The sequence below is a fragment of the Chiloscyllium plagiosum genome, unplaced genomic scaffold, assembly GCF_037043375.1.
Source record: "Chiloscyllium plagiosum isolate Xiang-an unplaced genomic scaffold, Cpla_swu_hap1 HiC_scaffold_35, whole genome shotgun sequence".
NCBI lineage: Eukaryota > Metazoa > Chordata > Chondrichthyes > Orectolobiformes > Hemiscylliidae > Chiloscyllium > Chiloscyllium plagiosum.
This window is the reverse complement of record NW_028270173.1, coordinates 63,158,645-63,186,638: the sequence shown is the minus strand read 5'-3', so window position 1 is coordinate 63,186,638 and position 27,994 is coordinate 63,158,645. Positions and strand designations below refer to the sequence as shown.

The following is a 27,994-nucleotide window of genomic DNA, read 5'->3' as shown; positions in this document are numbered from 1 at the left end:
GTTCGTTGAGCTAGACATAGGATCCCACAGAACCGAGAATTTTACTATGATTTCAGCCTACTCACAGGAGAGACCAGAGATATCAGATTCCACTTTTAAGAAGAGTTGTAGACATGAACCAGGAAATTACAGACTGGTGAGTTTTCCATTAGTGGTCGGGAAACTACTGGAAAAAAATCAGATGTAATGAATTAATACGCACTTGGAAAGGCATGGGTTAATTAGGGATAGTCAACATGGCTTTGTGAGAGAGAGGTTATGCCGCACTTCTGCCTGGAAGTCGGTGCCCGATAGTGCCCTGCAGGTATCTGTTCTTGGGCCTCTGCTCTTTGTAGTTTTTATAAATGACTTGGATGAAGAAGTAGAAGGGTGTTAGTAAGTTTGCTTATGCCACAAAGGTCGGTTGTGTTGTAAATAGCATCGAGGGCTGTTGCAGGCTACAACAAGACATTGACAGGATGCAGAGCTAGGCTGAGAAGTGGCAGATAAAGTTCAATCTGGATAAATGCAAAATATTTCATTTTTAAAGGTCAAATTTGAATGCTGAATACAGGGTTAAAGACATGATTCTTGGCAGTGTGTAGGAACAGCAGGATCTCGGGGTCTACGTACATAGATCGCTCAAAGCTGCGACCCAAGTTGATAGACTTGTTAAGAAGGCATGTGGTATTTTGGCTTTCATTAACTATATGATTGAATTTAAGAGCCACAACGTTTTGTTGCAGTTTTATAAAACCCTGGTTAGACCACACTTGGAATATTGTGTCCAGTTCTGATTGCCTCATTATAGGAAGGATGTAGATGCTTTAGAGAAGGTACAGAGGAGATTTACTAGGATGCTGCCTGAATTGGAGGGATTGTCTTATGCAGAGAGAGGTTGAGTGAGCTTGGGCGTTTCACATTGGAGAGAGGAAGGAAGAGAGGACACTTGATAGAGGTGTACAAGCTAATGAGGTATAGATAGAGACGATAGCCACAGACTTTTCCCGAGGGCAGAAATGGCTGTCCACAAGGGGTCATAATTTTAACGTGTTTAGAGGAAGGTGTGGGGAAGATGTCAGAGGCAGGTTCTTTACACAGAGCATGGTGGCTATGTGGAATGCGCTGCCAGCAGCGGTAGTAGAGTCAGAGACGTTATGGACATTTAAGCGAGTGCTGGACAAGCACATGGATGGCAATAAGTTGAGGGTTGTGTCGGTTAGGTTGGTTGTACGTTAAGATGAATGCTCGGCACAACATCATGGGCTGAAGCGCCTGTACTGTGTTGTACTGTTCTATGTTCTACTTCAATGGTTGTAACCTCTGGATTACTCCTGTCGTCACATGCCAGTGACTTAAGAAGTAGGAAACTAGGAAAGGTGAATGTCTGGCTCAACAACTGGTGCAAGAGGGAAGGTCTTAGATTTCCGGATCACTGAGTCCATTTTCGGGGAAGGATAGACATGTACAAATGGGACAGTTTGCACCTAAACCAGTTTGGGACCAGTATTCTCGCAGGTAGATTTGCTTGTGCAGTAAGGAGGAGTGTAAACTAATCACACTGGGAGGGAACCCAGAATATTGATGAAACAGAGACACATCATGCTGCAGCAAATGAAGCAAGTCACAGTGTTGAGTGTCAAAAGGGTAAGAGTCAGAGTCATAGAGATGTACAGCACGGAAACAGACCCTTTGGTCCAACCCGTCCATGCTGACTAGATATTCCAAACTCAATCTAGTCCCACCTGCCAGCACCCGGCCCAAATCCCTCCAAATCCTTCCTATTCATATACCCATCCAGATGCCTTTTAAATGTTGCAGTTGTACTAGCCACCACCACTTCCTCTGGCTGCTCATTCTGTACACATACCACCCTCTGCGTGAAAACATTGCCCCTGAGGCCTCTTTTATATCTTTCCCTTCTCACCCTAAACCTCTGCCCTCTAGTTCTGGACTCCTCCACCCCAGGGAAAAAGACTTTGTCTGATTTCAAAGCTCCTTGGATGCTGCCTGAACTGCTGTGCTCTTCCAGCACCACTAATCCAGAATCTGGTTTCCAGCATCTGCAGTCATTGTTTTTACCACTTTGTCTATTTATCCTAGCCATGCCCCTCATAATTTTATAAACATCTATAAGGTCACCCTCAGCCTCCGACGCTCCGAGAAAACAGCCCGAGCCTATTCAACCTCTCCCTATAGCGGCAAAACTGAATGGTGTTTAGTTTAATGCGACAGTGTATAATATGTGAGATTGATTAGTTATTGGTGTGGAATGAAACATAGAAGTATGATATTGTTGCCATCAAAGAAACATGGTTGAGGGAAGGACTGAAATGGCAACTCAGCATTCCATGGTATAGGATCTTCAGGCGAGTCATATGAAGGTGTGAAAAGGGTGATGGGTGTGGCACTATTAATTAAGGAGTCAATTACTGCAATAAGGAAAGATGATATCTTGGAAGGATCTTCAAATGAGGCTCTGCAGTTCGAACCTAGGAATGTTAATGGGACAGCTACTTTACTGCGAGTGTATTAAATGTCTCCAAAGAGTCAGTAGGAAATAGAGGAACAAATATGTAGACAATTCACAGAGGTGTGTAAGAGTAGTAATTGATTAATTATCCAAGGGAGTTCAAATTTACAAACATAACTTGGGATAGTCATAGTACCCAGGCTTTAGATGGGGCAAAGTTTTTGAAGTGTAACCAGGGAAGGTTTCTGTATCAATATGTAGAAGGCCCAACAAGGGATGGTGCAGTGCTGGATCTGGTTCTGGGAAAAGGAGCTGGACAAGTGTTCAATGTGGCAGAGGGGGACCATTTAGGTGAGAGCAACCACAACACGTTATGGTTCATATTTGTTCTGAACAAGGGAAAAGATGTCCTGCAAAAGCTGGCTTTGGATTAGGGGAGGGAAGACTATTAAAATAAAGCAGGATCTAGTCACAGTAGACTGGGAAAGCTGCTTGTGGTAAAGTCAACAACAGAGCAAGGGGCGGGGGGGAGCATTCAAAAAGGAGCTGGGGAGAGTACAGGTCCAACATGCAGGGGTACATGTAGGAGCAATAAATTCAGAGAACTCAGTATGTCTAGGACAATTCAAGACTGGATAAGGAAGAAAAATAGGGCTTTTAGTGAATCTAAAGTGAGCAATTTAGCTGTGTCCCGACAGGAATACAGAAACTGCAAAAGGGAACTTAAGAAATCAATTAGTAGTGTAAAAAGAGTGCATGAAAAACTTGGAAACAGGAATCCGAAGATATTTTATAAATACATGAAAGAGGTTAACCAGGGAAAGTGTCAGGCCCATTAGGGACGATGGGAGAAACCTGTGTGCAAAGCCACAGGATATTCATAGGGTGTTGAATAAGTACTTCTCTTCAGCCCTCACCCTAGAAAAGGAGAATGTAGGTATGAAATTCAGGAAAAGGGACTGCGAGGACCTTGCACAGTTGGACATACGAAATCGGAATGCTGTGTCGGGACTTAAAATCAGATAAATCCTTTGGCCTCAATGAATTGCATGCCAAGCTGCAGTGTGAGGTGCAGCAGGAAATTGGAGGGGCCCTGACACAAATTTTTAATTCCTTTCTGACCATGGCTAAGTACCAGAGGACGAGAGGACAGCAAATGTGGTTCCACTTTTTAAGAGAGGTGACAGAGATGAATCTGGAAATAACACACCAATGAGTCTAACGACAGTGATCAGGAAACTAAGAAAATTATGAAGGACCGAACAAATAAATAGGGCAGCACGGTGGCACAGTGGTTAGCACTGCTGCTTCACATCGCCAGAGACCCAGGTTGAATTCCCGCCTCAGGCGACTGACTGTGTGGAGTTTGCACGTTCTCCCCGTGTCTGTGTGGGTTTCCTCCGGGTGCTCCGGTTTCCTCCCACAGTCCAAAGATGTGCAGGTCAGGTGAATTGGCCATGCTAAATTGCCTGTAGTGTTAGGTAAGGGGTAAGTGTAGGGGTATGGGTGGGTTGCGCTTCGGCAGGGCAGTGTGGACTTGTTGGGCTGAAGGGCCTGTTTCCACACTGTAGGTAATCTAATCTAATACCCACTTAGAAAAGTATGGTTTAATTAGAAATAGTCAGCAAGGCCTTGTCAGCAGGAGTTTATGTCTTGACAAATTTGTGAGAAGATTTAAAAAATGTGATCAAGTATGTGGATGAGCAAAATTCAGTTGATGCAGTTTTAATGGATTTTAGCAAAAGGTCCCACGTGGTAGACTGATTAAGAAGGTTAAAGCACATGGGATTGAGGGAAACATGGCGAGATGGATCAGAAGCTGGCTCAGTAATAGGACACAAAGGGTAATGGTAGAAGGGTATTTGAGTGACTGGAGGCTGGTGTCCAGCGGTGCACCACAAGGATCAGTACTGCGATTCTTATTGTTTGTTACATACATAAACGATCTTACTGAAAATGTTGGGGAATGTTAATCAAATTTGCAGGTGACACCAAGATTGGTGGAGTAGTTAATAGCAAAGAAAATAGTTGTCAGTTGCAGCAAGACATCAATGGGTTGGTCAGATGTGCAGATATTTGGCAGATGGTATTTACCCTGCTAGATTACTTACAGTGTGGAAATAGGCCCTTCGGCCCAACAAGTCCACACCAACCTTTTTCAGCCCAGGCAACATCCTCATGATGTTGTTCAGTTCTGGTCTCCTTCCTATTGGAAGGATGTTGTGAAACTTGAAAGCGTTCAGAAAAGATTGACAAAGATGTTGCCAGGATTAAAGGGTTTGAGCTACAGGGTGAGGCTGAATAGGCTGTTTTCATGGAGCATCAGGGCATCACAGGTGGCACGGTGGCACAGTGGGTTAGCACTGCTGCCTCACAGCGCCAGAGACCCGTGTTCAATTCCCGCCTCAGGCAACTGTCTGTGTGGAGTTTCCACATTCTCCCTGCGTGGGTTTCCTCCAGGTGCTCCGGTCTCCTCCCACAGTCCAAAAATGTGCAGGTTAGGTGAATTGGACATGCTAAATTGCCTGTAGTGTTTGGTGAAGGGGTAAATGTAGGGGAATGGGTCTGGGTGGGTTGCTCTTCGGAGGGTTGGTGTGGACTTGTTGGGCCGAAGGGCCTATTTCCACACTGTAAGTAATCTAATCTAATCTCTAATCTATAAGACCAAGGAGTGACTTTATAGAGGTTTATAAAATCATGAAGGGAATGGGCCGGGTAAATAGACAAGGTCTTTTCCCTGGGGTAGAGGAGTCCAGAACTGGAGGGCATAGGTTTAGGGTGAGAGGGGAAAAATTTAGAAGGGACCTAAGGGGCAACGTTTTTACGCAAAGGGTGGTGCACGTATGGAATGAGCTACAAAGAAAGTGGTGGAACCCAGTGCAATTACAACATTTGAAAGACATCTGGATGGTATATGAACAGGAAGGATTTCCAGGGATATGGGCCAAGTGCTGGCAAATGGGACTAGATGAGGTTGGCATGGATGAGTTGGTCCGAAGGGTCTGTTTCCGTGCTGTACATCTCTATGATTCTATGCCTGTATATGAGATAATGCACTTTGGAAGAAGAAACAAGATGAGGGAGTGCTTAATGAATGGCAGGACACTGGGTAGCTTAGAGGAACATACGGATTTTGGGATAATTATTCACAGATTTCCTGAGGTCAGCAAAACACGTGAATAGGCAAAAGCGCATATGGTACGTTTGCTTTCATCAGTCCTGTCATAGATTATATAAGCAAAGAGGTAGTGTTGGAGTTGTACAGAGCTTTGGTCAGGCCTCAGCTGGAGTAGTGTGTGCAGTTCTGGTCACCTCACTACAGGAAGGTTGTGATAGCACTGGAGGGGTACAGAGGAGGTTCATGAGGATGTTGCCTGGGCTGGAAAAGTAGAGCTTTAAGGATAGACTAGGTAAGCTTGGATTATTTTCTTTAGAGCAGAGAGGAAAGAGGGGGTACATGAATGAGGGGTGCGGACAAAGTGAATCGAGAGCAGCTGCACCCCTTCGTCGAGGGGTCAACAGGAGAGGGCATAGCTTTAGGGTAAGGGGCACGAGATTCAGAGAGGAGTTGGGGAAAAAACTTTTTCACTCAATGCGTGATGAGAGTCTGGATTGCACTGCGTGGGAAGGGTAGTGGAGACCGGAAATCTTAGAATCTTACAAAAAATATTTGGATCAACACTTCAAATATAATAACATTCAAGGATTTGGGACAAGTACAGAAAATTGGGATTAGTGCATTTTTAGTAGTCGTTATGTCTGTGCAGACTCAAAGGGATGAAGGGCCTTCACTGTATAAATGTGTGGTTCATGCCTCATCTCATCTGCTGCTGAAGTCTTCATCCATGCTTTTGTCAGCTCAACACCAAACATTCCAGTGATGTCCTGGCTCTCACATAGAATCATAGCATGGTTTCTGAACAGGAGGCATTCAGCCATCATACACTGCTGGCTCTCTGCAAGTGCCATTCACCGCAGTGCCACTCACTTCCCTTTTCCGTGTCTTTCCTTATCTTTTCAGCTCACATTGTTCTTAACTTGCCCTTTTGAGCCTCAAGTAAAATCAACCTCCACCACCCTCTCAGGCCATCCATTGCAGATACTGAACACTCACTGCGTCACAACATTGTTCCTCCAATCGCTGATGCTTCTTTTGTCAATCTGTTTTGATCAGTGGCCCCTGTTTCTTGATCGTCTCACCAACAGGAACAGTTTTTCCCTGTCTACTTTCTCAGGATCCGTCATGATTTTAAACAGCTCTGTCAAATCGCTTCTGAACCTTCGCATTTCCAAGGAGAAAAGCTGCAGCTTCTTCAATCTATCGATATAACTGACATTCCCCATCCCTGAAACCATTCTTGGAATTTTTCATGCACCTTCTCGAATTCATAACGGAATATTTTTTTCAACAGGATCTTGCACTGGAAACCTGAGCTTCTACAACACTCTGCTGCCCAGTTCCTATCTTACACCGAGACCCATTTTAAAGAAGGACTTGATGTAGTTAAAGAGCCACAAAATCATACAGCGAGGAAACAGACCTTTCAGTCCAACTTGACCACGCCAACCATGTACTCAAACTAAATTGGTCCCACTTGTCTGTATTTGATTCATTGCCTTACAAACCTTTCCTTTTCATGAACTTAATCAAATGTCATTTAAATTTTGGAGGTACCTATATCCCCCACTTTCTCTGGCAGTTCTTTCCACATATGAACCACTCTCTGTAGTTTTTAAAAAAAGTCGCCTCTCATATCTTTTTTAAATCATTCTACTCTCACCTTGAAAATATCCCCCTAGTTTCTTACTCCCCCACCCTTGGGAAAAGATTCATTTCATCTATGCCCCTCATGATTTTATAAACTTCTGTAAGGTGACCCCTTAATCTTCTAAGCTCCAGTGAAAAAAGATCCAGCCTATCCAGTCTCTCCTTATATAACTCAAACCCTCCATTTCTGGTAACTCAAGCTGAGGGCATTCAAACATTGAAATTGTAACAAGGTGTCATTTCAGGTCAGTCAATGTTCAAAATATTAATGGCTCATTAAGGACGTCAGTAAATTCTTCCTGAACTCATCAATGGAATTTATTCATTGAATTTATCTCATTCATTTATTCAATTTATCAATCGTCTTTTATGGATGATTTAAAGAAAAGCAAGTCTTGCATTTACATGGCACCTTTCACAGCCATTTGAAGCCTCAAAACACATTTTTGGCCAAATGGTGTATTTTGGATTTTAATCAGTGTTGTAGTTGGGAATTCAGAAGCCAGAAAACTATTTCATGGATAGTAAGTCGTTTGAGGGAAAAGTATTCTGGGTTCTTAGGGCTGAAGCAATCAAAAGGTATGGGAGAAAGTGGGAACAGACTGTTGAGTTGAATGATCACCCATTATCATATTGAATGGTGCAGCAGACTCAAAGGGTTAAATGGCCGACTCCCGATCCTATTTTCTATATTTCTACATAGCACCAATCATTCCTTCGTTTGCTCACATTAAGGCTGCAGCTTGAGTTGAAAGTTCTCATCTGGTTTTTAATGCCATTTTTAAAGATTTTACCTGAAGGCCTTACCTTTTCCCAAAAGCCTGGATATGGATTTGCGAGCTTGGCCCGACGCTCTGAATGAGAGCTGAATTTAGGATGTGCAGAATGTCTAATTTCCCAGGATAAACCAGAATCCTTCAGTCAGCTACACTGAAACAAAATTCTCCTCAGCTTCTGGCAATTTCTGCTCAGTGTGTTTTCTTCAAGTCACTTTGGAAAAGAGCAGGAGATATTTCAAAATCTCTGAGTTAATATTTGCTTTGAATGTCTTTTACACAGTAAATACATGATAAAACTGGTGTGCACCAGCATGGTACAAGCCCATAAATAATTGGAGAGTCTATTTTACACTTTACCCAACTGTCTTTTCCATTGCTCTAATGGTGTCTGTGAAGATGGGGTCTGAGTGGAGGAAAGTAATCAGCCACATTGTCTGTTCCTGGTCACTATACAGTGTCCCTGCTGGAAACACAGAGTGTGGCTGCCAAGTGAGGCAAAAGAAGGAATTATATCTGATTTCTCCCCCAACACAGACAGGGGAAAACAGACTGGCACTCAAAGAACAAAGAAAATTTACAGCCCAGGAACAAGCCCTTCGGCCCTCCAACCCTGAGCCGATCCAAATGTACTCTAAACCTGTCGGTCAATTCCTAAGCATCTGTATCCCTCTGCTCCCCACCTATTCATGCATCTGTCCAGACGCATCTTAAATTAATCTACAATGCCTGCCTCTACCACCTCTGCTGGCAATGCGTTCCAAACGTCCATCACCCTCTGTGTGAAGTACTTGCTGTGCATAACCCTCTTAAATTTTTCACCTCTCACTTTGAAAGCATGAATCCTTCACCTTGGGAAAAAGCTTGTCTCTATCCACCCTGTCTATACCCTTCATGATTTTGTAAACCTCAATCAGGTCCCCCCTCAATCTCCTTTTTTCTAATGAAAATAAACCTAACCTACTCAATCTCTCTTCATAGCTAGCACCTTCCATACCAGGCAACATCCTCGTAAACCTTCTCTGCACCCTCTCCAAAGCATCCACATCCTTTTGGTAATGTGACGACCAGAACTGTACACAGTATTGTAAATGTGGCCGAACCAATGTCTTGTACAATTTTAACATGACTTGCCAGCTGTTATACTCAATACCCCGTCCGATGAAGGCAAGCATACTATATACCTTCTTGACCACTCTATCCACCTGTGCAGCAACCTTCAGCGTAAAAAGGACCTGCACTCCCAGATCTCTCTGCCCATCAACTTTTCCCAAGGCTCTTCCATTCATTGTATAATTCGCTCGAGAATTAGACTTGCCGAAATGCATTACCTCACATTTGTCTGGATGAAAGCCATCTGCACTTTTCCGTCCAACTCTCCAGTCTATGTATATCCTCCTGTATTCTCTGACAGTCCCTTATGCTTTCTGCCACTCCACCTATCTTTTTGTCATCTGTAAACTTGCTGATCATACCAACAGTGCCCTCTTCTAGATCATTTATGTATATTACAAACAACAATGGCCCCAATACTGACCCCTGTGTAACACCACTGGTCACCTTCCTCCATTTCGAGAAACTCCCTTCATCTACTATTCTGTCTCCTGTTGCTCAACCAGTTTCTTTATCCACCTCGCTAGAACACCCTGCACACCATGTGACTTCACTTTCTCCATTAGTCTACCGTGGGGAACCTTATATACATGGATTTTTTTAAGGTGTTTGATGACTCACTGTGGAACAGTCCTTATCTGAGGAATTAGCCCCTTTAGCAAAGGAGGAGAGGGAATTGGAGGAAATTATGAACCCTATTTCTGTTTTACAGAAAGATCACAGCATACTACACCAGAGAATACAGAGAGGATAGACACCACAGATAGAACCCGACCATCATCCAAGGAACAACTGCGTCATTTTGGGAAGACGTTCAGACCCTTTGCAGCATTGCTCAATTCAGAGAAGGTTGGACAGTGAAACCATCGTCTGGAAATCAGTCGGGTCAGGTGAGCTTCAACATACCATCAGATCTGAAATTGGTCAGTGCTGCTGCAGTTGGATCCAACCTTTCTGAAGGTTCGGCTGTGGGTGATCGGTCAGGGTGAGGCTGGGAAGAAGTGTGTGTGGCACCAAGTGTGGTGAGAACTTCAATCATTCATCGCGCCTCATGAACCACTGACTTATTCCTGCAGATGAGAGCGTATTCAAGTGTTTGAGCAGGTCTCCTCAGGTTCATAGTTTCTCCTAATGTACCAAGTATATTTGGTGTGCAGCTGTTAGCACCAGGACAGCCACATGGAAGAGAAGTCTTTCAAGTGTGAGGTGTGCGGCAGAGCCTTCACACGATTCTCAACGCTCATGAATCACCGACGCATTCACACAGGGGAGAAACCATTCCAGTGTGAGGTGTGCGACCGAGCATTCACATGGCCAACAAATCTCAGGCAGCATCGACGCATTCACACAGGGGAGAAGCCCTTCGAGTGTGAGGTGTGCAGCAAAAGCTTCGCCCAATCCTCAGCCCTGGCGGATCATCGGCGCCTTCACACGGGGGAGAAACCGTTCATGTGCGAGGTGTGCACCAAGTCCTTCTCGCAGTTGTCATCCCTTCGGGCACACCAGCGCCTTCACACAGGGGAGAAACCATTCACCTGTGAGATGTGTGACAAATCCTTCTCACACCCGTCACACTTCCGTGTGCACCAGCGCGTTCACGCTGAGGAGAAGCCGTTCAGTTGTGAGGTGTGTGACAGAAGCTTCACAAACTCGTCCGTGCTCCTGATGCACCAACGCGTTCACACAGGGGAGAGGCCCTTCGCATGTGATGTTTGTGACAAGGCGTTTAGCCATGCCTCTGCTCTCCTGACACACCAGCGGGTGCACACCGGTGAGAAACCGTTCAAGTGCGAGGTCTGCGCCCAAGCCTTCGCACACTCGTCGACGCTCACAAACCACCGGCGCACCCACACCGGGGAGAGGCCGTTCGTGTGTGAGGTGTGCAATGAGGGCTTTGCCCAGTTATCACGGCTTGTGAGTCACCGGCGCACCCACACGGGCGAGAAGCCGTTCACATGCAACGTGTGCGACAAGTCGTTTTCTCGTTCGTCCATCCTGCGTGAGCACGCACGCATTCACACTGGGGAGAAGCCATTCAATTGCGGGGTGTGTGACAAATCCTTCTCACACTCATCTCACTTCCGTGTCCACCAACGCACTCATACCGGGGAGAAACCGTTCACCTGCAAAATGTGTGGCAAATCCTTTTCGCGGTCCTCCACTCTCCGTGTGCACCAACGCAGACACACTGGAGAAATTACTCAAGTGTGAGCTGTTTGACAAGGCGTTCACATAGTCAGCATTTCTCTTTGTCCATCAAGGAACTTACACGCTGAAGAAACTTTGAGTTCTAGAATAAAGTCGTCACACATGTCGGTGCTCCTCGAACATCAATAAGCCCGCATAGAAAACAAACCCTTTCAGTGTGACATGATTCACCTCCTCCTCCTCTCTCAGCATACACCAATGTCTCCACATGGTCTTGGAGCTGGGTCACAAACCTCCATTGCACTGAGAGTTGACTGTGTTATTCATTGTAAAGGACAGTAAAGTTATCATTCCAGTCTACTGTCTGTCTCAGCAGTGTCTGTCTCAAACTTCTCCCATCATCAGCCCAATTGGTTCAAAGTCAGCGATTTAACCTTTGTCAAGAACATCAAACATCATTAGATGAAGACATTGATATGTCCAGAATCTCCTGCTCCTGCGTGCGGCCCACAGAATTCAGTCATTCAGAAGAATATATGTCATGAATTTCTCACTCTGGACAAAAGGGAAATACCTCAATAGTTTATGCAGCTTGATTTATCTTCATACAATCAGTGAATACCTACAGTGTATAAACAGGCCATTTGGCCCAACAAGTCCAGGTGGGATGCTCCGAAGAGCATCCCACCTGGACCCATTCCCGACCTGATAACTTTATATTCCCCATGACTAATGCGCCTAACCTACACATCTTTGAACTGTGGGAGGAAACCAGAGCCCCCCCCCCCCGACCATGCAAACCTATACAGAGACAGGGAGAATGTGCAAACATCACACAGAGACTCGCCCAAGGGTGGAATCGAGGCACCGTGCCGCCCTTCACTAAGATAGTTGTAGGTGTCACATTTTTGAAGTTTGGGTAGTTATTTTTATTTCCAAATCCTTAGAATGAGTTCATTGAGTCATGATGGGAGCAAGGTTCCAACAGCTTTGTAGCCGTCAGCTGGAATACCATCAGGACCACAGGCTTTGTTGTTTCTTAGCTGTTTTGTTGGGTGTTGCAGCTCTTTCATCAATGTTTACTCACCCCTGGATTCTACCGCAAGGCACTGGGGGACAACAGCATGAATTAACCCCTAATGGCCACAGGTCTTCTGAGTTGCTGACAGCACAGCCAGTGTTTGTCCTTTCCCTGATTTGAACTGTGTCTCGGGTGAGTTGTCACTGCAGAAATTACGATAATGAGTGTGCCCATGATCTTGTGCACTTTGAATAGTAATCATAAATTCAGAGTGTCTGTGTCATATTTGAATATAGCTTCTGTTAACCCTTCTTGTTGGTTAAAAACAAGATTGCTATCTTTATCCCACGCACAAGTGCTCAGGGCTTATTGCCACTTTCTGAAAACACCGCTTGTTCTCAATACTGTCTCCATTTGTTGCATGAATAAATATACGAGTGGCATTCCCATCAACCCAGCTGCTTCTTTTTCAAAATATCTGATCACTTGTAATCCTCAAGTTGTTTTCACACACACATTGGAATGGGTCTGTCATGCTCCGAAAGGCATCAGTACTGAGTGGGAAACAGGGTCCCTCAGTGACAGAGGAAGATGTGCAAATAAGATTCTCCAAAGATTGACTCTGTTGTTACATTGAAATGACCAATATATTTGAAGACCATTCTAATGGAACAATACATGCATTGTCCTCCTCTTTATCATGATGACTGGCACCTATAAGGAATAAATGGGGTAAACTGCTCACTGAGGCAAAGGGTATGGCAGTCATATGAACTGAGTACTTTGCTTCTGTCTTAGAAAATAGTGACAATTGTCCTGGTGAAAATGTGGGTATTTAACAACTGCGGAATATAGTGATAGATAAAGAAAAGGTGCGAAAAGGGCAGCACTCCCAGCCCAATTGGGATGCATCCAAGATTGCTGAGAGAGATAAGGGAGCAAATGGTGAAGTCATTGACAGAAACTTTCCAGGCCCCTCTGCACACAGGAGTAGTCCCGGGGAATGGAGTATTGCAAACGTGATGCTGTTGTTTCAGAAGAGGACAAAGGAGAACTGAGGAAGCTACAGACAATAGTAGGAAAATTGACAGAGGCCATAAAGAGTCATACAGCACGGAAACAGACCTATCAGTTAACCAGCCCATGCTAAGCATAATCCCAAACTAAACCTGACTTCGCTTAGGCCATATCTCTCCAGACACTTCTTATGCATGTACTTACCTAAAAGTCTTTTTAACATTGTAACTGTTGCCGCATCCACCTCTTCCGATGGAAGTTCATTCCACACACGATCCACTGTCTGTGTAAAAAAGTTGTCCCTCATGTCCTTTTTAAATCTTTCTCCTCTAACCTCAAAAAAATCCCCTCTTGTCTTGAAATCTCCCACACGAGGGAAAAGACACCTGCTATTTTACTTATTTACATCCCTTATGACATTGTGAAACTCTATAAGATCACCTCTCAACCCCCTACTAAAAGAAGTCCCAGCCTATTCAGTCTCTTCCTTATAACTCAAATGCTCCATTCCTGGCTACATCCTGGATGTCTTTTAAACCTTGTCCAGCTTAATACTATTCTTCCTATAACACAAAGACCAGAACTGGATACAGTGCCACAGAAGAAGCCTCACCAACGTTCTGTACAACCTCAACATAATGTTACAACTCTTCTATTCAAAGGTCTGAGCAAAGAAAGCAAGCATACTAAATGCCTTCTTGAACACTCTGTCTATAGGTATGCAAATTTGAAAGAATTATGTTCCTGTGTCTCTAGATCTCTGTTCTACAATACTACCCAAGGCCTTCCTTTTAATTGTATAAGTCGTGCCTTTGTTTGTTTTACCAAAATGCAATATCTTGTATTTATCCAAATTAAACTTCATCTGACATTGTTCAGCCCACTGACCCAATTGATCAAGATCTCTTTGTAATATGGGTAGCCTTTTTCACTGTTCATATATCACAAATATATCCTCTGCATGGGATAAGCTTAATTATTAAATATTAGAGAAAAATAATTTAATACCAGACAGTCAACATATCTTTGTCAAGGGCAAGTCATGTCTGACAAATTTAATTCTGTCCTTCGACGGGATAACTTAGGCAGTGGATGAGGGTAGTGCTGTGGGTATTGTATTTCTGGACTTTGCAAAAGCATTTAATATGGTGCCACATGGCAGTTGATTAGCAAATTAAAAATGTTTAGGATTGATGGATCCTTGTCAGCATTGAATAGAAGTTGGTTAAGAGTATGGAAACAGAGAGTAATAATGGATTGGCTTTCCCAGACCAGACACAAGTTCAAAGTGGTGTTTCGCAGGGATCCTTAACTCTTCTGATTTGGAGGTGGGTGTTGAAGGCAAAATCTCTAAATTTGTTGCTGGTACTAAGCTGCAGACATTGACAAGTTGTCCAAGTGGCAGACACCTGGCAGATGAATTTCAATGCAGAGAAACATGCGATAATTCATTTTGGTAGAAGAAACACCAAGAGACAATAAAGGATCAGTAGTAAAGCTTTGAGGAGAGTACAGAAACGGAGGTACCTCAGGGTTCACGTGCATGATCCTGTGAAGGTGGCAAGGTGATCTGAAACAGTTGCTCAGAAGGCTTATATAATATTTGGGTTTATAAACAGGGCATACAATGCAAAAGCAAGGAAGTGATGCTACACCTCTACATCATTGGTCAGACCAGCTTTACAGTAATATGCTCAGTTCTGGGCATCTTATGTGAAAGGGTGTTGAAGCGCTGGAGACGGTGAAAAGTAGGTTTACTGGAATAACACCAGGGATGAGGGATTTTAGATTCGATTCGATTAGATTCTCTACAGTGTGGAAACAAGCCCTTCGGCCCAACAAGTCCACATCGCCCCTCCGAAGAGAAACCCACCCAAACTCATTCCCCTACCCTATATTTACCCCTGACTAATGCACCTAACACTGTTGGCACTTTAGCATGGCCAATTCACCAGACCTGCACATCTTTGGATTGTGAGAGGAAACCAGAGCACCTGGAGGAAACCCACGCAGACACAGGTAGGATGTGCAAACTCCACACAGACAAGCAGAAATCGAACCCAGGACCCTGGCAAGATTAGACAACTTGAGGTTATTCTTCTTGGAGCAGAGAAGATTAAGAGGTGACGTTATTGAGGTGTTGAAAATAATGAATAATTTTGACAGGATAAAAAAGGATATTCTTTTATCACTAGGAGGTATATCAGTAACTAGCGAGTTACAATTTCAAGATTGTCAGTAAGAGAGCTAGGAATGAGATGTTTACTCAGAGAGTTGTTAGGATTTGGAATGCCTGGGAGAATGGTGGAGATAGATTCCGTACGAGGTGTCAAAAGAGAGCTGTATAAGTATTTGGAAGTGATGAATTTAGAGGGCTATAGAGGTAAACCTGGAGAAAAGAAATTCGTTCAGAAACCAGTACGGACACAATGGGCTAAATGGCCTCCTTTTGTACTGTAAAATTCTATGATCCTATAAGAAGAGATTTGTTCTGCATGTAAAACTAATCAATTAAATCATAGTTATTATTGTATAAGACAGTTGGCCTGAAAGGGATAGCTCAAAAACTTTGGAATAGCTTTACCCACTGATATATAATTGATCATTTCGGTGAGAGCTGGACAGTTTCAGTTTTTTGTCAGCTCACTGCAGTTTCTCTACTTAAGAAGAATTACTATTTATTGCAAATCAATGTGACACCTACTTAAGGAATGCATTTTGTTACACAATAGTAAGATATCAGATTTTAAAGACCATACCTTTTCATTTTCCTGTAATTTTGACTGTGAACTGAAATGGAAGGAATGTTTTCAAAACCAAAGACCATGGAAGGTTCTCACTGCAGGTACACATCTCTGAACTACCAACCTATCACAATATTGGTTAAAACTTTATCTCCCTTGTAAAAGTCTCCCTGCTTGCATACAGACAGCCAAAAGAAAATAAACTGAATGTAATGGATGAATGGAAAACCTGTCACAACAGTGCAACGGCCCCTTTCTATTGAATTCCTGACCTTTGGTATGTCAGAAAGGCTTTTTTTCCTATGGTGGGGGAGTCCAAAACTAGAAGTTATAGGTTTAAGATGAGAGGAGAGAGATTTAAAAAGGACCTGAGGGGGTAACATTTTCACGCAGAAGGTGATGTGTATCTGGAATGAGCTGCAAGAGGAATCATAGAGTTCCTAAAGTTTAGAACAAGGCAATTCACATCAACAAGTCCACAATGACTCTCCAGACAGCGTCCCACCCAGGCTCACCCCCCACCTTATTCCTGCCTATCACATAGCCAATCCACCTAACCTTCACATCCCTGAGCAATTTAGCATAGACAATCCACCTAACCTGAATATCTTTGGAATGTGGAAGGAAACACAGGGAGAATGTGCAAACTCCACACAGATAGTCCCCCGAGGCTGGGATTGAACCCAGGTCCCTGGCGCTGTGAGGCAGCAGTGCTAAGCACTTAGCCAACATTACGACATGTAAAAGGCGTCTTGATAGGTATATGAATTAGAAAAGTTCACTAGGATGCGGGTAGCTGACAAATGGAAGCAGGTCAGATTGGGATGTCTGGTTGATGCGGACAACTTGGAGTGAATGGTCTATATGTCTCTATGAGTTGCTGCTCCTGAATTTCTGTTCCCCAAGGTCTTTCACTTGCGTGAAGGAGATACGAGTGACTGGTTCACAACCTTTCAAGTTACTGATTTACCAGCTAACCCGGTTGATGCGGGTTCTTGACTGACAACCTGGAATGACTGAGTCACAGAGGTGAATTGCAAGTAGTTTGTCCTTAATTTCCTCTCAGACAGCAAGAACCTTTACTCATCTCCTTAATGAGTGATAATATGAAATCCCAAAGCAATTTGTCTCAATTCACATAAAATCTACAAATGCATAGCTTACCAACACCTTCCAACTGCACTGAAGTGTCAGCCTGAGTACTCAGGTCTGTAGATGTGAAACTTAAACCCAGAACCTTCTCACTCTAAGACGAGATCCTATGACACAGCTGATAATAACTTATAATATATTGATTCTATTGGGTTCACTTTCAAGGGCTTAGTGTTAGTCTTACAGCTTGTTTTCGAATCACTCATTGACCTCATTCCTCCCTGTCTATTTGCTCTCATCCAGCCCTTAGTACGTCACCCAAGTGGCAGCCAGAAATTTCAATGTTGAAGTCCTGGATTGAAATTTGAACACACGTCCCTCTGACTCAGAAAGCAAGGTTGTGGGTTCAAATCCAACTCTGGATGGATTATTCCATATACATTAAGGTTTTTGCTGTGGTCACAGAAATAATTCTTGTGGTCTGGGCTTCGCTTCACCTTTTCCTTTTTGACATAAATGTAAAATGGGTGCAGGAACTACCAAGTTTTAATTCATTTTCAGGCTCCACCAAAATTTATTGCTGTCCCTTATCATCCTGGAGGACGTTCTGGTGCGCTGCCTTCTTGAACTACTGTAGTCTCTTGGGAGTAGGTACAGCCACAAGTTTATTCATGAGGGAATTCCAGGACTTTGATCCAGTGACAGTGAAGAATTGTGGTATCACAATGGGTGATGGGTGCAGCTTCAGTAGTATTTTAGAACCTCAATACCATTCAGACCATTGATTGGTATTCCATCTTAGACTTTCAGCATTGACTTCCTTAATCTCTGATACTCAGTAGCAGCAGTGTTTACCACGTGTAAGATGGACTGCAGCAACTCGCCAAGGCTGAGTTGTCAGAATTTTCCAAACCCGTGAATACTGCTGTCTCGCCATTTGGATACAGAACTGGCTCAAAAGTAGAAGACAAAGGGTTGCTTTGCAGACTGGAGGCCTGTGACCAGTGGAGTACCACAAGGATCAGTGCCGGGTCCACCACTTTTCGTCATTTATATAAATGATTTGGGTGTGAACATAGGAGGTATAGTTAGTAAGTTTGCAGATGACACCAAAATGCGAGTTGTAGTGGACAGTGAAGAAGGTTACCCCGGAGTACAATGGGATCTTGACCAGTTGGGCCAGTGGGCTGAGGAGTGGCAGATGGAGTTTAATTTAGATAAAATATGCGGTATTGCATTTTGGAAAAGCAGATTTTGGCTGGACTTACAAACTTAATGGTAAGGTCCTGGGGAGTGGGGAGATATGAGACCTTGGAGTGGAGGTTCTTGGTTCCTTGAAAGTGGAGTTGCAGGTAGATAGGATAATGAAGAAGATGTTTTGTATGCTTTCCTTTATTGGTCAGAGTATTGAGTTTAAGAGTTGGGAGGTCATGTTGTGGCTATGCAGGAGGTTAATTAGACCACTTTTGGAATATTGCGTGCAATTCTGGTCTCCCTCCTATCGGAAGGATGTTGTAAAACTTGAAAAGATTCAGAAAAGATTTACAAGGATGTGCCAAGTTTGGAGGATTTGAGCTATAGGGAAAGGCTGAATAAGCTGGAGTGGTTGGAGGCTGAGGGTTGACCTGATAGAGGTGATAAAATCATGAGAGGCATCGATAGGACAAACAGATGAAGTCTTTTCCCTGGGGTGGGGGAGTTCAGAATTTGAGGGCATAGGTTTAGGGTGAGAGGGGAAGGATATAAAAGGGACCTCGGGGTGACGTTTTCACGCAGTGGTGCATGCAGTGTGTGTATGGAATGAGGAAGTGGTGGAGGCTGGCACAATTGCAGCATTTAAACAGCATCTGGGTGGGTATATGACCAGGAAGGGTTTAGAGGGATGTGGGCCAAGTGCCGGCAAATGGGACGAGATTAAGTTAGAATATCTGATCAGCATGGATTAGTTGGACTGAAGGATCTGCTTCCGTGCTGTACATCTCTCTGACTCTAATGGGACAAGGGCAGCAGATACGTAGGAACACCACCACCTGCAAGTTCCACTCCAAACCACTCACCATCCTGAATTAGGGCTATATCACACATTCTTCGATGTCACTGATTCAAAATCCTGGAATTCTCTCGTAACAGTGCTATTGGGGTTTCTGGCAATCCATTAGCAGCAGCAGTTCAACAAGGCACCTAACCACCAATGTTTCAAGGGCTTCGATGGATGGCTGATCAGTGCTGGCTTGCACGGTGGCATAGTGGTTAGCACTGCTGCCTCGCAGCGCCAGAGACCCGGGTTCAATTCCCGACTCAGGCGACTGACTGTGTGGAGTTTGCACGTTCTCCCCGTGTCTGCGTGGGTTTCCTCCGGGGGCTCCGGTTTCCTCCCACAGTCCAAAGATGTGCAAGTTAGGTGAATTGGCCATGCTAAATTGCCCGTAGTGTTAGGTAAAGGGGTAAATGTAGGGGTATGGGTGGGTTACGCTTCGGCGGGTCGGTGTGGACTTGTTGGGCCGAAGGGCCTGTTTCCACACTGTAAGTAATCTAATCTAATCTAATCTAAAACAACAAAGACCAAGTCAGTGACAGACAAACAGAAAAACCAGGAAAGGTGAATGGACCATGATATCCCAGAAACGGTGAGTGCAATGTGATATTCCATGGGTGCATTTTGGAATGTGATATCATGGGAGCTGTGATTGGATGATATTTCCCAGTGTGTTGAATGGACGTTGATCTCCTGGGAGGTGTGATTGGACTGCTATCCCAACAACTGTGATTGGACATTGATATCCCAAGAGTGGTGAATGCACTGTGAAATCCTGAGAGCTGTGATTAAACTGTAATAATCTGCATTGAAGAAATACGTAAGAGACCATCAGACAGTGCCTTCCAAACCAGTGATCATTTCCATCCAGAAGGACAATAACAACTGATACATGTTAAAGAAAATCACAGAACACCAGGTTACAGTCCAACAGGTTTATGTGGAAGCACTAGCTTCACAACCTCCTTCATCAGGAAGTTGTGAAGCACGACCATTTTACACAGAATTTATCACAAAAGATTACAGTCTCCTGCAACTGAAATTACATGTTCAGCAACCCTTGATGATTATTAAGTCTTTCATCTTTTAGATTGGGTTGCTGGTTTCAGTTTTTTATTATTATATAAATCCCAGAACTTCTTTTAAGTCACATTCTCAAGGTAACTTAAGGTTTTATAAAAGAAAGGTGACATCTCAACTCAGACAATACATTAAAGGTGTGAGGTTACAGTCTATCTGTATCCCAGTCTTCAGTTAGACTGGTTCTAAATCCAAAGTGAATTTTACAAATTATTACATGGATTGGCTGCCTGCATTAACTGCTTGCAGGTTGTGCATTTTTTAAGCAAAATAGAACGTACCTGCAAGTATAATTCTGTAAATACAAATTCACCCCATAGATTTAGATGTGTTTGCATGTGCAGGAGTGTGTGTGTGTGTGTGTCTGTGAAGAGTGTGTGACTTAAAAGATATTCTGAGATTTACGTTTAATGAACCAAAACCAGCAACCTATTCTAAAAGATAAAAGACTTAACAACAATCAAGGGTTGTTTAATTTACCATTTCAGTTGCATGACACTGTAATCTTCTGCTGTAAATTCTGTATCTTATGGTCCTGCTTCACAACTATTTGATGGAGGAGCAGCACTCCGAAAGCTAGTGATTCCAAATAAACCTGTTGGACTATAACCTGGTACTGTGTGATTTTAACAAGCCTCCAACTCGACACTACCCTCTCTGACCTATCACCTTCTCCCTCACCTTCTCAGCTACCATCCCCCAAACCCCACCCCCTCCCATTTATCTCTCAGCCCTGACCCACTAGCCTCATTCCTGATGAAGGGCTTATGCCCAAAACGTCGATTCTCCTACGCCTCAGATGCTGCCTGACCTGCTGTGCTTTTCCAGCACCACACTCTCGACTCTGATCTGCAGTCCTCACTTTCTCCTACTTGATTTTTAACTTTCTCCACCCCAGTCCAACACTGGCTTCTCCACGTAACAGATACAGGAGGACACCATCACCTTCAAGTTTCCCTCCAAGACACTCAACACCCTGACTTGAAATATATTGGTGCTCCTTCACTGTTGCTGGGTAAAATTCCTGGAATTTCCTCCCAAATGGCATTGTGGTTCAACCCACAGCACATGGACTGCAGTGATTCAAGAAGGCAGTTCACCACCACATTCTCAAGAGCCAGTGATGCCCACACCCCACAAATGAAGTTTTTAAAAAGTGCTGGGAATAGTGAATGGATTGAGTTATGATGGACAGTGATATCTCAGGATTAGTGAATGGACTGATATCCGGGAGTGGTGAATGGATTGTGATATTCTGGGAAAGGTGAATACATGGGTTTTTCATGGGAGAAGACCGAAATCAGTTGAATATTGGAAATTGAACATGAAGAAGTGAATGTCGAGTGGAAATGACCCTTAACAGTTATCATCTAATGGGGCAGAAACTGACACAATGAGCCATATCTCACTGGCCAAATCTCAATGCCATTTCTGGCCTCAGCATCTCAGTGTTATTTTCAATGACCCTCCCTCGTGTGCATGAGCTGATCCCACCACTGCTGCTATGGATCGTCCCCTTCTGATCTGCTGTCTAATACATCCAAAGGTACACATCCCTCACTGATGCTGTCAGTTTGAAAGCCTCTGATGATGAAGGATGCTGTTCCCACACTGGAAATCTCTGTAAAACATTTCCCAGGGGAACTGAGACAGCAGCTGCAATAAGTGAGGTTTTATTCAGATGGGACAGTGACAAGTTTAAATCCCCACCTGATCTGCTGCTCAAAGTCACCTCCATTCCCCGGTCAGTTTCCCAGGTTTCAGGAAACTCATGTTGCTCCAGAAATATTTGGATTGACTGTGAGAGACGTCAATCAGAGAGCCCACCCACTCTGCCCATTGTCTCCTCTTCCTCTTCCAGAGCTGGTTCACTTCCTACAGGGACTGAAAACCAAGTGAGGAGATGGTGAGTGAAGGAGCAGCTTTTATACAAATTGTATCCCATAATATCCACACCAATCTTCAGGCAGTCTGACTATCCTGTGGGCAGTCAGGGGTGGAAATGTCCCTTATGCTGTGTGAGAAGATCCAGCTGAGAGCTGTTTACTCGGTGCTTTGTGCTGAACTGTGTGACTGGAGCTGTGTGTTGGATATTGAGTGTGTTTATTGGAAGCATTTCCCTCTGATTTCCAGGGTGAGGTTTGTTAATGGCTCATTCCTGAATATGGGAGGGTGAGATTTAATTATCTGGGGAGTGCAGAGTGTCTGAGGATTCTTACTGATTTCCTGTTGTTGAATTCTATGTGTTGGGAGCTGGTTGTTATCCTGCGGACTGTTCATGGTCAGTTCTGTCTGCGTTTTGGGATCTGTGTGGTCTTTTCAAATCGGTCCAAGACCCCATCTCTGTGACCATTCAGAAAATGGAAGAAACAAAGTCTTATATTCATTAAGACACTTTCATGAACATAGATGTCCTAAAGCTTTTTGCAGCCAATGGTATACTTTTGTGTGTGGAATTGTTGTAGGAAATGTGGCGGCCAGTGTGTGCACAGCAAGCTCCCAAAGTCAGCAATGTGATATTTCAAATCATATCCTTTTTCTGGTGGCATTCGTTGAGTCAGACATATGTTCCCATTGAAGCCAAGACTTTGAAAGTGAATTCAAACATTCTACTTTTTTAAGAGGTCATAGAGATGAACCACATCCGTGGTAGAGAAACTATTGGAAAAAATTCCAATGGAGGAAATTACTACCTAATTGGAAAGGCATGAGTGAAATAGAGATAGTCAACATGGCTTTGTCATAAAGAGTTTATGTTTAACCTCAATGGTCAAATTCTCTGGATTATTCATAGTGTCGCATGCCAGCGAGTTTTGAAGTAGGAAACTAGGACAGATGTATGCCCAGCTGAAGGGCTGGTGCAAGAGGGAGGGCTTTAGATTCCTGGATGGCTGGGGCCATTTTTGGGGAAGGTGGGGCATGTACAAATGGGATAGTCTGCAGCTGAACCAGTTTGGGACCAACATCCTTTTAGGTAGGTTTGCTTGTGTTGCTGAAAGGAGTCTAAACTAGTCAGGTACAGGGAAGGGACACAGAATATTGGTGAAACAGAGACACAACATACTATACCAAAGGAAGCAAGTCACAGTTTAGCAATGTTGAGTGTTAAAGAATAAGGTAAGGCTGGATGGTCTTTAATGCTAGGAGTGTAATAAATAAGATTGATGTGTTAATGGTGTGGATTGAAACATTGCAGTATGATTTTGTTGCTATCAAAGAAATATTGCTGAGGGAAGGGCTGGACTGGCAACTCAGCATTCCAGGGTATAGGATCTTTAGGCAAGACAGAGGTGTGTGTAAAAAGGTCTGTGGTGTGGCACTATTAATTAAGGAGTCAATTACTTCCATAAAGAGAGATGATATCTCAGAAGCATCCTCTAATGAGGCTTTGCAGTTTGAACCTAAGAATGTTAAGGTGGCAGCTACTTTACTAGGAGTCTATTAAAGGCCCTCAAGAGTCAGGAACAAAATAGAGGAGCAAATATGTAGACAGTTCACAGAGATGTGTGAGGATAATGTGACTCGGTGAGTCTATGACAATGAAAACAGTTTAGTAACTTAAATGCTTCAAACAGATCAATCATAAATTTCTAATAACTCTGAGGAATATAATCCGAGTTTGACCTCTCCTCCTAAACTAACCCTTGCAGTGCAGGGATTATTCTACTAAACCTACACTGCACTCCCTCCAGGAGGCTTTTCCTTGTATCATTGGACTTTGTGGTCATTGTGTGGAACGAGAGTCATACAGAATCATAGAGATGTACAGTACAGAAGCAGACTATTCAGTCTAACTCATCCATGCTGACCAGATATCGTGAAATAATCTAGTCCCATTTGCCAGCATTTGGCTCATATCCCTCTAAACGCTTCCTAATCATATACCCATCTGGATGCCATTTAAATATTACAATTGTGTCAGTTTCCACCAGTTCCTCTGGCAGCTCATTGCAAACCCGCACCAGACTCTGCGTAAAAAGGTTGCCCCTTCAATCACTTTTGAATCTTTCTCCTCTCATCTTAAACCAATGCTCTCTAGTTTTAGACTCCCCTACCCTGGGGAAGAGATCTTTCCTGTTCCCTGTCTCCATGTCCCTCACGATTTTTCAAACCTGTATATGGTCACCTCTCAGCCTCTAACCCTCCAGTGAAAATAGCCCCAGCCTTTTCAGCCTGTCCCTGCAGCTCAAATAGTGCAATAGTTGCGCTGTTTAAACAAATGGGACTGTAGCCCCATTATAGCAAATATAGGCGAGGAAAGTTCATTTTCTGCAAACAACGGTCTAAATTCTTCAATCGCAATAAAGCTAATTTGCATTGAGGGAACATGTGTGATAGCAGAACCGATTGTATTGGAAAATAAGTTAAAAATTCAAAATCTTCATTCAATTAATATTTCTCCTTCGTATTTTTACAAATTTTATATAGATACATTTAAGGGCAAAACTTGTTTTTGCTAGCATGACTAAAGCTTAGACAGCTTGCTTAACATGCCACCTAACTGTCATTCCATTGCCCTCACATTTCCTGGGAAATTAGAGATCTGGTTGGATAAAAGAATATAACTACATTGGATGTTAACCAGGAGCAGACAGTGTCGCTGCTGGAAACAGAAAGTGTGTGAGATAGACATGTGAGAAAAAAGAAAGGATTTCTATCTGATCCCCTTCACAAAAGGGGAATAGCAGACTGGAACAGTCCTTAACTGAGGAGTTAGTCCCTTCAGCAAAGGAGGAGAGGGAGTTGGAGAAAATCACATTCCTTTTTCCTGTTTTACAGAAGGATTGCACCATACTACACCAGAGAATACAGAGAGGATAGAAATTGCAGATAGAACCTGACCACCACTCAAGCAGCAACCGCACAACTGTGGGAAGACACCCAGTCCCTTCATAGCATTGCTCAACACAGAGAAGATCGGACAGTGAAACCATCATCTGGAAATCGGTTGAGTCAGGGGAGCTTGGACAAATCATCAGCACATCTGAAACTGGTCAGTGCTGTGGAGTCTTCCATCAGAAACACTGTTTCTGATGGTTCAGCTGTGGGTGATCAATCAGGGTGAGGCTGGGAAGAAGTGGGAGTGGCTCCAAGTGTGGTGAGAGCTTCAATCATCCTTCGAGCCTCATGAACCACTGACTTATTCCTACTGGTGAGAGACTGTTCAAGTGTGAGGAGGACTCCATAGGCTGATCGGATCTTCTTAATGTAAACTACGCCTGATGTACAACTGTTAACTCAAGGACACCTTCATGAAAGAGAAACGCTTCAAGTGCGAGGTTTGTGATAAAGCTTTTGTAAAGTCTACGCACCTCCTCATACACCAGGGGATTCACACAGGGGAGAAACCCTTCAGGTGTACAGTATGCCACGCAGCTTTCACCCAATCCTCCAATCTCCAGACACACCAGCGATTTCACACAGGAGAGAAGCCATACATGTGCGAGATGTGTGACAAATCTTTCTCACAGTCATCAGATCTGTGCAGGCACCAGCGGAGTCACACCGGGGCAAAACCATTCAAGTGCAAATTTTGTGAGATATCATTCTCATTGTTATTTGCTCTGCGTCGACACCAACGCATTCACACAGGGGAGAAACCATTTGTGTGTAAAGTTTGTGACAAATCCTTTGTGCAGTCATCAAGTCTCAGTGACCACCAACGTATTCACACAGGTGAGAAGCCGTTTAGTTGCAAGACTTGTGACAAATCATTCTCCCGGTCGGCGAACCTCCGAACACACCAACGTATTCACACTGGGGAGAAACTGTTCAAGTGTGAGGCATGTGACAAATCATTCCCTGACTCCTCGAGACTCCTACTCCACCAGAGGATTCATACAGGGGAGAAACCATTCAGGTGCAAAGTGTGTGAAAAAACATTCTCAACATCATCAAACCTCCACAGACACAAACGCACTCACACATGACTCACGACGGAGAATTGCACCATCTTTGAAGGAAGTTGATGCTGGTGCGGAGTGTGAAATCTTCAAAAAGATGAAGCAGCACTGGAAGTCATCAACTCAGTAGAGAAAACTGAATCTCGTAGACAGATGTCTTGCTAAGATTAAGCAAATCAAACAACATGGTGTAACAATTCAAAAACTGTTCAAATTCAGACAGGAAGTTGTGGTGTAAGGATAGTCTGACACCATCAAGGACACCCCTGTTACTGTGAGAGACCAATAGACAAGCTGAGATGAATTGATCACCCAAAATGGCACCTTATACAAAGGGAGTAGTGTCTTTATCCCTCAAGAGATGAGAAAAGGGAGGCTGAAATACATCCCATGCAATACATCAAGGAATTGACTCCAGTCTAAGGACTTTAAGAGAAGTGCTGTACTGGCCAAACATGACGGAGAGATGAAGGACCACATCAGCCAGTGCAGTGCTTCTGATGAACGTCAAGCTAAGCAAGATAAAGAGTTGCTCATTAACTGATTATCTCAGCACTGTCTACTGCTATTCAAGCAGCAGTTAGAGCATTTGAGATCGGGAACTCCCAGTGTCTGAATAGAATGTCTGAAAGCACACTTAAGTCATCCTGCCATTCCTGACATTGTGATCTGTGACAATAACCTCAATTCACGAGTGAACGATTCAGCCCTTCATGACTGGTTGAGAAATTCAGCACCATACATCACCTTTATTGTCAGTCAAATGGAAAGGTTGAGGCAGCAGTGAAACATACCAAATCAGAAAAAGATCAACTATATCTAGCTCACATATGTACAACACAATCTTATCATGGAGAAACATACCTACTGAAGGAATGGAAAGCAGTCCAGCAAGTAATGTAAAACTGCACCCAAATTACTTTTCCAATAGATAAAACAAAACAACTAAGATCAAAAGTGCTAACAGCAATGCATAACAAGATCAAAGACAGAAACTCAAAGGTCAATTTGATAACAATTTGAAATTGTTGTCAGAATCTAGATTTGGAGAGCTGGTCAGAATGAAAATATTTAGCACACTGAAAAAAAATGTCAGCATGCTGGCAACAAGGTAGCCTTCTCGAGAGGTTGCTACCTTGATTGTTCACAGTGAAAGTGAATGATCAGACCATCTTTGTACCTGTGGATTTCGAACTGTAGCTGGATAAGTTGCTAACTCACAGCATGTAGTTCATGAGGAAAATCTTATGTAATCAACTGTGTGTGGAACTGAATGAATGTCAGACCTAGAAGACAGTTAATATCTCAGATTGGCGGCAACAATGACCACAGGAATGGCACTCCCCACAGCAACAAAATCTTGAAGCGGATCCAATGTCACCTTGAGCCAGCAGACACCAAATGAGCAGACAACAACAACTCAGAGGCACAACATAAACACACCTGCCTGCTGAAAAGACAGTGGGTGCAATCCTGTTGGAGAAACAGAAGAAATCAGAACTGATGGAATACAACAGACTTTATTCAAATGTAATAATTTTCTTGCTAGAATCTAGAATCTATAACTGGTAAATTATATGTAAGCAATTTATTTTTCTTTTTATGAAAAAGGAGGATGATTTGACCAATCCCTTTGTTCTGTGGCTTATCAGACCTCTGTGATTTTCTGTAAATAAAGATTTTTGACACTGGCCATTTTATAGACCATCTGCAACAGAATGTTTTCAAGGCGACACTCGGGTTATCAGCTGTGTCCAGTCGAGACCGGGTGATTCCTGTCCTCTGGACAGGGAGGTGGTGAAGGAATGGTGGGTGAGTTTGAGGGAGGAAGGGAAGAAGGCCTTT

General features: G+C 43.6%; 1 protein-coding gene across 1 annotated transcript; it reads left to right on the top strand.

The window, feature by feature from the left end:
- Positions 1 to 19: 19 nt before the first annotated feature.
- LOC122541644 (uncharacterized) lies at positions 20 to 27,842 on the top strand. The gene is made up of 3 exons (XM_087979754.1): positions 20 to 136; positions 9,822 to 11,314; positions 25,508 to 27,842. Exons 2-3 carry the CDS (start codon positions 10,289 to 10,291, stop codon positions 26,174 to 26,176), a joined length of 1,695 nt encoding a protein of 564 aa, XP_087835880.1. The 5' UTR covers positions 20 to 136; positions 9,822 to 10,288; the 3' UTR covers positions 26,177 to 27,842.
- The last annotated feature ends 152 nt before the right edge of the window (positions 27,843 to 27,994 follow it).

Coding starts and splice junctions, on each gene's coding strand:
- LOC122541644 (XM_087979754.1), top strand. CDS start 10,289: ATGGAAGAGAAGTCTTTCAAGTGTGAGGTGTGCGGCAGAGCCTTCACA. Junction 11,315..25,507: donor ACACTGGAGAAATTACTCAA/GTGTGAGCTGTT, acceptor TTCATGAAAGAG/AAACGCTTCAAGTGCGAGGT.